At 65.8% G+C, this 14078-nt stretch overlaps 1 protein-coding gene across 1 annotated transcript; it reads left to right on the forward strand.

The window, feature by feature from the left end:
- Window positions 1-670: 670 nt before the first annotated feature.
- Window positions 671-9802, forward strand: LOC102894406 (cytochrome P450 2W1). The gene is given in 8 exon segments (XM_025049585.1): window positions 671-4089; window positions 5329-5491; window positions 5823-6292; window positions 7770-8415; window positions 8549-8572; window positions 8575-8732; window positions 8972-9113; window positions 9315-9802. Coding segments are annotated over 8 exon segments (1974 nt in total). The 5' UTR covers window positions 671-3906; the 3' UTR covers window positions 9503-9802.
- The last annotated feature ends 4276 nt before the right edge of the window (window positions 9803-14078 follow it).

Below are 14078 nucleotides of genomic sequence, written 5' to 3' on the forward strand. Positions count from 1 at the left end.
CATCTTCAGTCCTCCCTGTGTACGTGTCTGTCCGGATTTGAAATCCACTGGTTGTTGGGTCAGGGCCCACCCCGATGACCTCATCTTAGCTAATTACACCTGCAGTGGCCCTGTTCCCAGAAAGGTCATATTCTGAGGTACTAGGAGTTAGGACATCAGCAATGAATTTTCTGGGGACACAATTCTACCTGTAACCCAGTAAAAGTGCATCATAAACAGTTAAACCACAGGCGGTCATTCGTTGTTACGGCAATTACAGCAGTGAGCGCTCACCAGAGCTCCCAGCTCCCCCTAGCGGAGCCTCCTCCCAGCCCTGTACCCCAGGCGCCCTCACTCTGCACCTCCATTTTCATCCAGATGATGGGAAGGTAGGTCACTGCCCTCCCAGAACAGCCTGCTGCCTGCGATTCTGCCGTGAGCTCCGCCCCACGTGTTTGAATCACTGCGCCAGGCCCCGCAGATAGGGACATAGGTACCTCAGCCACACAGAGCTCGCCAGCTGGCCCCTCGGGACAAGCTTTCTTACCCGCAGGCCCCTGCTCCTTCTAAGGTCAGGAAGAGGGCCTGCTGCAGACGCCGAGGGGCTTCCAGAGAAGGGCCTGCCACCAGGTCCCAGCAGCCGCACCCCGGGGCCTGCCCCACCGCGGTGACTGCCACTGGACCTGGTACCTGAGGCTGCATTCGCTGTGTCCCGCGCCAGCACAGCGCTGGCGCCCAGTGTTGCTGGGCCGTCCAGCGGGGGCTATGCAGGGCCAGCCCCGGGGGGCTGGAAACCCACTCAGGCTGTGTGGCGTTGTTGGGCCCGGGGCTCTGGACCCGTTTAAAGCTGCTGCGGGAGACGTGCACTTTGCTCTTGTCGTGCAGAAAGCCGTTTCCCACGGCTGGCACAGGCCGGGCACGGTTATTCACCGACGTTTCCGATCTGTGAACAATGGGGTTTTTACTACCCAGCAAACAGTACTTTTCCACTTGACTCGATAACGCCCCGAGCGGCAAAAGGGACAGCCCCTCCCCCCGCCAGGTTGTTCACAGCCTTTGGCCTAGCGGCCCTGAGGGACCGTCGACCTGAAGTGACAGCACGCTTTTGACTGTCGCTGGCAGTGACTATTGCTTTCTTCGAGATGTTTAGCTGGGAGAGGGGGAAGGGCCCTTTTGCTGCAGTGCACACAGCCGCAGTGGGGTGCCGGCATGTCTGGAACCCCTCTCATGCGCCGGGCCATTTCACGTGGGTCCCCCAGGCTGAGAGCAGTGCCTGGCACCCAGGAGGCGTCCAATCGATGTTTCTTGAAGGGTGAACCCGGTGAGGTGGCCGCGTCAGTTTCCTAATCTCACGGGAGGGAGGTCCACCCCCTGCCCGCAGGTGCAAGGCCTGTGCGCATGATCTTCCCAACACGGTGGGGGGGGGGCGCCCTTGGCTTCGCTCAGGCACTTGCAGTGTGGGCTGGCCCAGGGGGAGATGGCCCACCTGGCATCAGCGGGGGTCACCTAGCCTCAGGCTGAAGGACATGCAGGAGCAGCAGAGCGGAGGGGGCACCCAGAGCCAGGTCCCTCCTGACACTCCCCATATGTGGCCGCACCCCGGGTGGGCCGGGGAGAACCAGGACCTCGCAGGCCCGGTGGGACCGTCCGCTGGAGGCTAGTGAGCAGCGAGCCCTGGGCTCAGGGTCCGTTTTCATGGTTTTGTTTTACAGCACCCTTTGCCGCTTCGGGCAGAGACGTGCACACGGGCGCCGACACGGCCGACACGGGCGACACGGGCGACGGGCCCAGAGGAGGAGGCTCCTGTGTGACCCCGGCGGAGGCAGGTGCCGGCGGGAGGACGCGGCTGATGGAGGCGCTCGCTCACCTGCCCGTGAGGTTTCGCTCGCGCCCAAGCCGCCGCACTGTGCCCGCACCGCGTGCTGGTTGCTGTACGGGAACCAAGCTGCATGGAAGGTGCTTACACCGCAGGGCGCGGTGTGGGGGATGGGGGCACTGCGAGGTGGGGGGCGCAGCAAGGAGGGGGCTCACCTACTGAAGGTCTTTGTGGACTTCTGGACCCCGTTGCTGGCGTGTGTCTATTGTCCCCGTGAACGGACAAATATCCCCCCGTGTAAGAGTGCTGGCTGCTGTAGCCGGCCGGCTGGTGGCCCCCACAGGAGGTGTGCCCACCTGGTCTTTGCAGAGGTCACTAAAGGAAGAAACCCCAGAGGTGGGCCTACACCCTGTGACAAGTGCCCTTACCAGAGACAGAGAGGGAGAGGTGTCCGTGTGACAACGCAGTAGGGAAGGAGGGGCCTCGGGAGAGGACCCCTTAGAGCCCAGGGAAGGGGGCTGCACGGGTGCCCAGGATCTGCACCTGGGGCCCAGCACGGCCTGTAGGTCTCACCCACCTGAAGGAGGAGGCGTGGGGGACCGAGGCCCCCGCCCCAGAACTCCATCTCCCTGCCTCCAGCACTCTGGCCACGGGCCACAGTGCAGCGCACCCTTCCCTGGCCCCCTGCCTGCTCACACTCCCAGGCTTTGCACAGGCCACTCCCTCGGTGAGAACCCTGCCGTCTCCCCAGCTCCAGCTCTGAGACTGTGTCCTCTGGCGGGACCCTTGCCTTTCTGACTCCTGCCGTCCCCACCACACCCCAGGTGTTTTCGGTGGCAAAGCAACTGCCACGTCAGCCTTTCCCACTGGGCTGTGGGGCCCCCTGACGATCCCTGTAGCCCTGCCAGGGGCTGAGTGTGTGGCTGAGCCAGGCTCACACACACACGGGCCCTCAGCAAATACGAGCAAACTAATTCCCTAACTTTCCTGGGCGAGCAGGACCCGCAGCCTGCACACCCAGCATCGGCCTTGCTCCCGAGCTCTCAGCATGAATGACTTGAGACCCAGCGGACAGAGAGCTGACCCCGCCCCTGCAGCCCCACCGGTGTGCAACGGGACAGGCTGCCTGCTGCGTAGTGAGCACTCCATCGCAGGAGGTGTGCAGAGCTGGGCTGGGAGCGGGGAGGGCTCTTTGGGATGCCTTGGCTCTGGGGTTTGTGTAGGGGCACAGACGGTACCCCAGGGGACGGGCCCCATGGTGAGCGGCCCGGTGGGTGGGGACGGGGTTCCGGCTGCCTCGTGTCGGGGCAGGTGGTGTGAAGTAGGCCCAGCCACTTCTGGTGCCAATAGCTCCCAGCCCTCGAAGCTCGTTCCCAAAGCGCTGCCTCTTCCCCCGCCTCCCCCACCCCTCTCACAGTGGGGCCACTGGGGTTTAGGAGACTGGAGTCCGGCATAGACGGACGAGGCACGTAAACCCGGCCACCTGTCACCCAGTGGCCCTGCCCCAGTGAGGGCCCGTCTGGGCGGCCAGGCCCCACCCTGCCCCACCCCCGTCCTGCCCCAGGTAGTGGCACTTACAGAGCTGCCCCTGGGCCCCTGGGCGAGTGCAGGTCAGGGCCCTGCTGGCGACCCCTGGGATTTGAGGTGTCTGCTGTGCAGCCCCAGGGGTCTCCACAGCGGGAACCTCACTGCCCAGTCACAGAGCAGCTGGGTGCATGGGGATGGCAGTGCGTTTGGGAGGGACCTGTGGGCCTCGTGCTCAGGGAGGCTCAGAGCATGGGGAGGGCAAGTTCCTCCCTTTGGAGCTGGGCTGGGTCCCGAAGCCGGGGAGTCCTGGGGAGACCGAGGCAGAGGGCTGAGCCCGCCAGCAGGGTGTGTCCCCTTCAGCAGTGCGAGGGGCACACACCCCCCCCCACAGCACCTGGCCCAGCTCCCTGTATAGACTCGACCCTGCATTCCACACACGCCCGTCACTTTAAGCTGTCTGGCTGTCCCCTGCAAACTGCCCGTTCCACATTCTTGGGGTGGTGGGGTGGGTGGGGTGCCGACACGCCCTCCCGGAGACCTATAAAGCTCGGGGCGGGATGGTGGGCCCGGGGAGGACCGTCGGCATGGCCTTGCTCGTGCTGGTACTGGTGCTGGGGCTCGTGGGGCTCGCGGGGCTCTGGGCGCTGCTCCACACCGGCCCCCGCGCTCTCTGCCAAGCCTCGTGCTGGCCGCCCGGGCCACGCCCACTGCCCCTCATCGGGAACCTGCTCTTGCTGCAGCTGCACAAGGAGAACTCCCTGATGGAGGTGAGTCAGGGCTCGGCCCCTGCCACCCAGGCCCAGCACCGGTGCCCGCCATCACCGACGGCTGTGGCCCCCCGTCCCTGTCCGAGCAGAAGCCAAGCCCCCACTTTCCGGGCCCCCCGTAGGGTAGGAGTTTTGTGTTCCAGCCTGGCGCTGGTCTGGCAGGGGACACAGGAGGGGCCCCAGTGCCCACCCTGCCTTGGGGAAGAGGAAGACACCCCACCCCACAAGCACATGGGCCATCCAAGGAGCAGGGGCCCAGGAGGGCTTCTTGGAGGAGAGAGCCTGCAGAACAGCCAGGTCTGGGGCAGCGGCGGGGAGGAGGCAGGTGCTCCTAGGAGTGACACCGGGCAGCAGCAGAAAGAACCAGCACACAGAGGCACGCGCTCCCCCCGGGCCTAGGTGCCTCTGGCCTGGGCAGGAGGCTGCAGGTGGATGGGGAGGAGGGGCTGCAGCCCTGCCCCTTAGGGGACCCGCTCATTGCCCACAAAGTGGCCTGGACTTAGGCAGCCACCCCACGCGGCGACAGGCACTAGGGTTCTGGGGCCCCAGAGGCTGCTGTCCAGCATGCCAGGGGCAGAGCGGGCAGGGGGGCGGTCAGCAGGCTGTGTCACTCAGCGCACGCGGTCCACAGCAACGCATTTCCCCTCCAGACTTCAGTTCCCTCACCTGTGAAGTGGGAAGGTGAGGGAACCTCATCTCAGGCGGGGTGCTGTAGAGACAGAAGGGACGGGTGTGCACAAGGCCACAGAGGTCAGCCCTTGCTGGCCTTACCGTTGTGCGCCCTCACACCGGCAGGGCAGGACCGAGTGAGACAGCTGGCCAGGCGGGCTCTGCAAGGGGCCCGGGCCGTGGCCGAGACCTCACGCCTGCTCCCGTGCAGATCCAGGCTGGGCCGCCCGCAGATGGCCCCCTGGTACTGCTGCCTTGTCTCACGGCTCAAAAAAGCCCCCTCGACTGTTCCTTGAAAAGAAGACCCATGACAGCCGCACCCAGCACCAAAGGGCGCCCCGCCTTCCTGGAGGGGGGAGGGCTCAGCAGGGTCCCGCTGGACGCCACCCCTAGCCCCGCTCCAGCCAACCACAGGTCCTGCTCTGTGGCTCCTGGGCCTTTGCTGTGCGGCCCCTACGGCCTGGCCTCTTTCCACAGGCTCTGCCTGTGCCGCCCCTGCCAGGCGTGGCCTGAGGAGCCCCTGGGGGACCTGGAAGGGGACCATCAGGTGACCCCTGCCCTTCCCGCTAGCTCTCAGAACGGTATGGGCAGGTGTTCACCATCCACTGGGGCCGCCAGAAGATGGTGGTGCTGTGCGGCTACGAGGCCGTGAGGGAGGCTCTGGTGGGCACCAGGCCGAAGCTGGCTATCCGGCCCTTCAACGCCATCTTCCAGTTAATCCAGAAAGGCAGGGGTAGGTGTGTTGTGCAGCAGGGGCTCCGCCAGGCGGGGAGGCGCAGTCACCAGCTCTGCTTCTGGGGGCTGCTGGGCACGGGGTCCCCTTGGGCCCTGGAGGGGGCCCGAGGAGAGGGTCCCGCCCTCCTGTCAGCTGGACAGAGTGGCTCCTGGGGAGGGACAGGGTGTCCCCGCGGCAGGCGGAGAGGGGGTACACAGGGGTGGGCACACCAGGAAGGGGGGAGGGCCAGCCATGGCCAGCTCCCTGGGGAGCAGGCTGGGGGCAGGGGGCAGGCCGGCCCTGCCGCGCCCTCCTCCGGTAAGTTGCTCACCGGTGGACTGGCCTGCAGGCATATTCTCCATCTCCGGGCCGCCCTGGAAGGCTTCCCACCAGTTCACCGTGCGCGCCCTCCACGACCTGGGCGTGGGGCGGAGGCCTGCGGCCGACAAGGTCCTGCAAGAGTTGATCTACCTCTTGGGGCAGCTGGACCACTACGGAGGTGAGTGGAGGTCCGGGGCGCTCCTCCTTGGGCCCCGCCCTCTGAGACTGTCCCCCGCAGGCCGGCCCTTCCCCCTGGCTCCGCTTGGCTGGGACGGCAGAGGTGAGTGGGGGTCGGGGACACTCCTCCCTGGGCCCCGCCCTCTGAGACTGTCTCCCCCAGGCCGGCCCTTCCCGGTGGCTCTGCTCGGCTGCGCTGCCTCCAACATCACCCTCACGGTGCTCTTCGGCCAGCGGTTTGACTACAATGACCCCGTGTTCGTGGCCCTGCTGGAACTCATCGGTGAGGTCACGCTCCACCTGGCGACCGTTAGAGTGCAGGTGAGAGAGGTCGCTGCTCCCAGGCCTCGGGGTGGGGCAGGGAGCTGAGAGCAGCCAAGATGGGGGGGGGTGCAGGTGTCCCAGCTGCCGCCCGCGGTTGCGGGGCGGGCTCCATCCACCGAGCCGCCCTGGACTCACGCGCAGGTCCGGTTTTGGTGGTGTGAGCCCAGGCGGGTCCTCTGTGCAGTCCGGAAGAAGAGGGGGGCTAGGGCAGGGGTCCCATCTCCCCTCCCACATTTGCCCTTCAGCAGTGGACTGGGCAGGGACCGGGCTGTGCTGGCGCCCTCACGAGCCTGCCCTCTCCTCCGTCGCCGGGGTCACAAGCCCCATCGGACGCCCGGGACTCTGGGACTCTGCGGCGCATGCGTGCCATTCTTCCCGTGTTTAGGGTGCCGGTGTTTGCGGCTTACCGTACCGTTTCTTTTTCCTTTCAAGATTTCTTTGATTAATTTTTGTCATTCTTATTTTTCAGTTACAGTTGACAGTCCATGTTATCTTAGTGTCAGGCGTAGAGCATGGTGGGTAGACATTCATGTAGCTTACTGGGTGACCCGCATTCGTCACGCTGGTGCCCCCGGCCGCACATGCAGTAACTCTGTACTGCCGACCATGTTCCCTGAGCCGTCCTGCTGCCGCCCCATCTCTAACTACGATGTGCTCGAGCCTGCGTCTCTGCGCGGTGCCACAGCCCAGCGGCTTCCATCCCGGGCCCTCCATGCCCCGATGTCCCGGGGTGAGGCCGTGATTCCTGGAACGTGCGTCTCGGGTCCTGAGTCTAGCCAGGGAGCAGGTGGAGGACCCTCTGCCGTCCTTGGGGCGGGAAGGTTCGGCCTCTTCTGCAGGCCAGGCTGGCCCGCCGCGCCCGGGAGCTCCCGGGAGGCTGGCAGCGGAGGGGTCAGCGCGGCTCCACAGCTGCCAGCTCCCAGGACAGCAGAACCTTCTCGGCCTTTGGCCCCTGGTCCGGCTCCTCAGCGCTGAGCCGCCGTGCAGTTTGCAGCCAGGGGCGCTCAGTTCCGGGGACACAGGTAGTGCCAGGTGTAGTGGGCAGCGCCGGCATCCACTGAGCACGCCTGCACGCCGCCCCAGCTGCCCCTGACAGCCCGTCCGGCTCCGCTGCGAGCCCCGCTTCTCAGCGGGGTGAGCTGGGGCTGAAGTCTGCAGAGTCCTCATTTTTTTAGTGGCTTGCAGTGGGCTCAGCTTTGGTGGACGAGAGCGGGGCCGTGGTCACAGGCGCCTGCTGCCACTGGCACTGAACGCCCAGTCCTGTTACCTGTCCGGTGACGCCTCCCTCCTGCCCTCTGCTGGCGGTTTCCTCCCAGTCCTCCGCCGCGGGTCGCGCCAGGTGGGGCTGTGGGGCCCCGCGCCGGGTGCGGGCGCCCTCTTGTGGCCACGGGAGGCACCCACCCCGCACGTCTGCAGGACAGGCGCGCACTCGCAGAAGGCTGGACCCGCCCTCATCCCCACCCGCTCTCCGCAGCTGTATAACATCATGCCCCGGCTGGGGGCCCTCCTGCAGCTGCAGCGGCCCATCATGCGGAAGGTCGCCGAGCTGCGAGCCATCCTGAGGACACTCTTGGAGGCGCGGCGGGCGCCCGCGGCCGAGGAAGGCCCCGCGCACAGCTACGTGGAAGCCCTGATCCGGCAGGTCCATGTGTGGGCCGGACACACCCCGTCCGCAGCACCCCAGAGGCCGCAGCGGCCGGGGCCCCACTCCAGGCGGGCTCCAGCTGGTCCTGCCCCACGGTCGCCCGCCTCCAGGCTGGGGGGCCTCTCAGAGCCTCAGTCTCTTCACCTGTGGAATGGGGTTTCCGTGCCTGCCTCGGGAGGTGGCCCGGCGGACGCCGTGAGCCCTGGGCACAGTGGGGCTCAGCAGGTCCCAGCTCTGTCCTTCCCGCCAAGTCTGTCTTCCACCCTTTCTGAGTCAGGGCTGGTGGGGCTGCGGACCCCAGCTGCCAGCTAAGTCTTGCCCTGCCCGCCTCTGCAAGAAGCAGACCCGGATGGCCAGTTTGATGAGGACGATGTGATGGCCTGTGTCCTGGACATGGTCCTTGCTGGCACAGAGACCACCATGATCACGATTCAGTGGGCCATCCTCCTGATGGTCAAGCACCAGAGTGTGCAGGGTGAGCGTGCAGGCCGAGCCACCGTGTTGTCCCAGGGCGCGGCAGGATGGCCCCTCCCACCCAAGGGGCAGGTTCCCCCAGGCCCAGGAGACCCGGGCTCCCCAGGACACTGCTGTCCGCCCTCTGCCCGCAGGCAGGGTGCAGGAGGAGCTGGACCGGTGCTGGGTCACAGCAGGCCGCCCCAGATGGAGGACCTGCCATCACTGCCCTACACCAACGCCGTGCTGCACGAGGTGCAGCGGTTCATCTCCGTGCTGCCCCGCACGTCCCGCAGCCTCACCACCGACACCCGGCTGAGTGGCTACCTGTTCCCCAAGGTGGGGCGGCCCCTCACGCACAGCCTTGGATCCGCCCCGGCCATCACTCCTCTCAGGGTGCGGGGAACCCTGGGGTGCTTGATGCCGGGCTCCCACGGGAGGCAGGAGAGGGGGTTCAGGACCCACAGAGCTCAGTCCTCATCCCGTGGCCTGAGGGTCACCTGCGCATCTTCCTGCCCTCCACTGTCTCCCCTCCTCCGGTCTGCCCCACCCCACCCCACCTGCTGCGGTGCCCACAGGGCACGGACGTGATCCTCCTGTTGAACTCCGAGCTGCGGGACAAGACGCAGTGGGAGACCCCCCACCAGTTCAACCCCGGCCACTTCCTGGACGCCGAGGGCCGCTTCGTCAAGCGGGAGGCCTTTATGGCGTTCTCCGCAGGTACCGCAGCCCCGAGGGCGGATGACCCGGGCACCAGAGACACTGGAGGCTCAGGCTGGCTGGCCCCCGCCCCCTTCCTGGCCACTCAGAGCTGCCTGTGTCCCAGGAGCTCCAGGCCTCGCTCTTAGGGTCCCCTCCACAGACGCCCCCTCCACTCACAAGCCAGGCTGATCCCCACCCTGGCCTCGGTTTCCCTGGCAGGCCGCCGTGTGTGTGTGGGCGAGCACCTGGCCAGGACCCAGGTGTTCCTGCTGTTCGCCGGCCTGCTCCAGAGGTTCCACCTGCTGCCCCCACCCGGCCTGAGCCCCGCCAGCCTGGACATACAGATCATACCAGCCATCTTCAAGCGGCCATTTGTCCAGGGCCTGTGTGCTGTGCCCAGGCCCTAGGGCCACTGACCGAGGGGGCTCTGGCCTGCGCTGCAGACAAACCCCCAGGGCCTGGGGAGGATCGGGGTCGTCCCCGCTTCCTGGCTCGAAGCCTGGGGGTGCTGCGATGGCAGGGGCAGAGCAGCCCTGAGGACAGACGGCCCCAGGCCAGGGCCCTGGCCAGGCTTTCCTTTGCTGGCAGCCTCAGTTCCAGAGACGGCGGCCACCGTGGGCCCTGAGGGGCGTGCGGTCCTCCAGGGCCTGCCCCCGGGTAGCCGTCCTCGCCCTCCTTCTCCCCAGGGCAGAGCCGGGTCCCTGCCTCCCATGACCGTCCCCCTCCCCCCAGGCCCCCTGCCAGACCTCCCCGGGCTCCCCACAGCCCACGGTGGCAGCATGCCCCCTTCCACGTCCATCTGACCTTGACACTGTCAACCCCACAGCCCTGGGCCCCACTCCATGACCTCTCGCCCGCTTCGCCCATGAAAAACTGCGGCCAACGAGGTGTCAGGACTTCCACAGGAGGTCCGGCCCCCCCACCAGGTGGTATCAATGTACCCTCCTCAAGTATGAAAAACAATTTAAGAAAAATAGAGTGAGCAGCCATCATGCTTCACCTCGCCAATGCGGAGACGGCGTGTGTGGGATGTCCTGCCTGGTTAGACGGGACTGTCCACCTGCCCGGTCCTCAAAACTGCACGTGGTCTGGCCCCCCCAGGTGCACAGATGTGCGCCCTGTGTGAGGTTCACGGGCAAAAGCTTCTCGTGGGTCAGGAGGGGCCAGACGGGCTGAACGCAGGGCCGGGATGGGGCAGGCGGGCTCTCTGAACGTATGCGCTTAGCCCTCGCTTCTTGGTGTCAAAGAGAGGGCTTTCGGGGCTGGGGGGCGGTTCTTGGCCCGAGACCTGCCTTTGGCCCCAGCCTGGACCCCAACCACCCGACAAATGCCTCCCCGGTAGGCAAAAACCCCGACCACGCAGCCCTCGGACTGTAAGCACACTCCCCAGGACACACGCAGGCTGTGGCCTCCGCTCCCAGGTCCCTGCCTCCCGTGAACTGCCCCCCTGGCAGCAGTGGGCACCCCAACCTCTGCGCCTGTGATAAGCAAGAGGCCAGCACAGCCTGATAGGGGGCCTGGCCCAGTGGTCACCAAAGTCCCAAAGCGCCCCGGCTCTACGCCTGGCGTGTGTGGGCGTGTGTGTGTGGTCAGGACGCCAGCTCCACCCGCAGGTGGTGGACGGGCCCCCTTCTCGCGGCGGGGGCGCCGATGAGACGCCGGTGCTGGGTGGGCGGCGAGAGGAAAGGGCCTAGAGGGGTCAGTGAGGGACCCGGGGCTCTTCTCAGAATGGAGTCGTCCCCTCTCTGGGGCCCTGACCTCGCCATTCAGAAGCAGCCCTCCACGTGGGGTCACAGCAGCGAAGCTGAAGCACAGGAGCCACGGCTGGGGTGGGCGGCCTTTACTGAAAACACAGCCAGCTCCCTGGGACCGGCAGTGAGGTCTGAGGAGGCAGGAGAGAGAGAGAGGCCAGCCGCAGCCCAGGAGCCTCGCCCAGGAAACGCGTGGCCTGCACTGGGTTGCGGGGCACCAGCAGACTGGCATGCCCAAACCTGGGGCCCCCACGGCCCAACACGGATGGGCCACAGCTGGTGGGAAGGCCGGCTCTGGCCAATCTTGACGATCCCCGGGTAGAAAAGTAGACATTTCCCTCAATAAGCAACTTCCTGGCGGCTGAGGGAGCTGGAACCAGGACCGGCACCTCCAGGTGGTTCAAAGGGGTCGGAGCCAGCCTTCACCTGTGACAGCTCTGGCCCAGCAGGGTCTGGGGGCGTCCATCCGAGGGTCTGCTGCCTGGAGGCACAGGGACCCGGCCGGAAGCTCCCGCCCCACCCCCGACCTGCTGGCAACCCTGCTTGTCCCTCTTGGGCCCCTCCGCCGCAGGAGTGCCCGGCTGTGCAGCGGCCCTTGCTGGCCGCCTGCTGCCCCTAGGAGAGCAGCTGCAGCACCTGCCGGATGCGCCGTGTCCTCTCCAGCGGGAAGGGGCCCGGGCTGCTGGCGCCCGCCTCGTCCACCTCCCGCATCAAGGCTTCTCCTTTCTGCACGGTCAGCTCGCGGGCCTGACCCTTCAGCCCCTCCAGGTAGGCCAGCAGGGTGGAGAAGTGCTCCTCGGGCACCTGGACAGAGGGGAGAAGAGCTGATCAGTAGCCAGGCGGGGTGGCACGTGGCACACGGACACTGAGCGGTGCAGAACTGAGTTGGCGGTGTGGCCCCAGGGCTCCGAGCCCGCAGCGGGGCTGCAAGGGGACTGTGCAGCCCACAGCGTCCTCACACCAGGGCCTGAGGAGCCTGGGGGTCCAACCTCCACGAGCACAGACCCCACCCCTCCCCCACAGACCCTGCCCCCACGCTGGGCGTACCTTGCTGCTGTCGTACATGTGCGTCAGGAGCCAGGTCTGCCTCGTCTTCTGAAACCTCCAGCTGTCCTGCTTTTGGGCCCAGCTGGGGAAGCAAGGTCATGACATTCAGGGGCTGTCTGTACCCACTGGCCTGGGTGGCCCCTTCTTGGCTGGCGGGGGTGTGTCCAGGGTCATGGGTGTCTCGGTTCTGGGGGGGACCCTCTGCAGCCTGATGTTATGGCGCTAACGATTCTGAGACCCACGGAACCAATTGAGATTAATTATGAGCCTTTATTAGCCGGCCAGCGACCGACTCTACCACGCAGAGCTAGAGATCAGCCCCGAGCTTCCAGAGCAGGCAGCTGATAACGCTTAAGACCAGATCCTGGTGGTCTCCTGAACAAGCCAGCAGATTACAGAAGTGGAAGTTGGCTGTTACCGCATCTTTGCTCAAAACCACACCCTTAATTAACAAGTAAACGGATCACAGAAGCAGACTTTGGCCATCTTCATATCTTATACAATACACTTCCTAAACCACACCCAAGCAAGGAGGACAACTTCTGGTATCTAAAGATATTTCTTCCCTGTAGCTGACTTAGCTAGTTGGCTCACTTGAAAATTTTCCACCCTTAACACTGAGGGCAGCTGGCGCGGAGCAGATGGCGCCAGGGGCCAGGGGCCCAGCTGGGAGGCTGCCCCACTGGGGACACCCACCGTGGGCACTCGCCCAGCCAGGCCCACCTGCACCAGGACGAAGGACCAGGTGGCCCAGGGCCACGTCCCTTCAGCTCTACAATTCCATGATTTTATGATTCTAGCATGAACTCCCTGAATTCTGTGAACCCCATCATTCTTCCGGAAGCGTGCTCCGTGCACCTGGCAGAGACGGCCACTGCAGCGGGGACAACCTTCGGGCCGAGCTGCGTGTCAGGGTGGGGGAACAGCCAGCAGGAGCCCAGAGCTGGAGGGCCAGGCTGGTCTGGGCTGCTCAGACGTCAGGAACATAGGAAGAAGCCTCGCCACACCAGCCCTGTGCCCATCACAGTGCCCAGCCTGCAATGACCAGCCCCAAGGTGGAGCCCGTGCTGGAGGGGCCAGGGGTGAAGACGCAGTGACCTCCAGAATCTGGAGGAAACATGTCAGGGCATGGGGACAGGAGGCAGTGGGCCGGAGGACGATGCAGGGGGGGCGGGGCGCCGGGCAGGGCTTGGCCGTTGGCAGCTGTGTGAGGGGCCGCAGTGAGCTGTTGGGCACAGCGGAGGGACAGGACACCTCTGTCAAGGTGGACAGGAGCCCTGGTGTCCCAGCTCACTCATCAGAGGGGCCTCCGCTCACGCCGTGCCTGCCACACTGCCCGCCAGCCGCCGTGCGTGCGTGTGCATGTGGCTGTGAGGGACAAGGGGCACAGGGGGCCGGAAGTGGGTCAGTAGTGGTCGTCGCGCTGGGGCAGGGAGAGAAAAGGGCGTGGGGGGTAGGTAAGGGCGTGGGGTCCATTTGAGGGTGATGAACACGCTGTAAAACCATCCATGAGGACAGTCACACCTCTGCGACCATGCCGACTGGTGAGCTGTCTGCGTTAACGGGGGAACAGGGTATGTGAATCGGTCTCAGCAACGCTGTTCCCCAAATCACAAGACGGCAACACAGGCGACCACAGTGGGCCACTGGACCCACCACCCTAGTCTCCGGATCGGGGAATATGGTTTGGCAGGTGTGGGGGAACCGGGAGGGGCTCTGCTGGGATATCATGGGGTGCAACCTCCCTCCCATGTCCCTGCAAACAGACACCAGTGATTTCACGGGGGCCTCATTCCCAGGGGCTCCTGAAGATTCTTATGCAGGGCTGCGACCTGCATGTCTGCAGCGAGCACAGACCAGCCTCCGCCTGGTTCTGGGAGGGGTCCTCTGGGTGCTCCCAAGGGGGCCCCGGGTTTTGGTGAGAGGGTGAAACGGAGTCACCTGCCACCTTGAGGGTTCCAGCCCTGCCGTCCTGTGCTGCGCTTCGCAGTGAACTCCACAGAGCGGGCCACGTCCCCACACCCCCGCCCTCCCACAGACGCAGTGGGGCTGGGGAAGGTCTGCAGCCCCTGCTGGCGGCACTGCCATTTCTGTGGACCTCGAGCCGCCCGAGACCGCCCGAGGCGACGCCGGAAGGGTCGCACAACTAGGCGGCCAGTGGCCCTGGGAGGGCAGGGCTCCGCGC

This window comes from Pteropus alecto, unplaced genomic scaffold, assembly GCF_000325575.1.
Source record: "Pteropus alecto unplaced genomic scaffold, ASM32557v1 scaffold56, whole genome shotgun sequence".
NCBI lineage: Eukaryota > Metazoa > Chordata > Mammalia > Chiroptera > Pteropodidae > Pteropus > Pteropus alecto.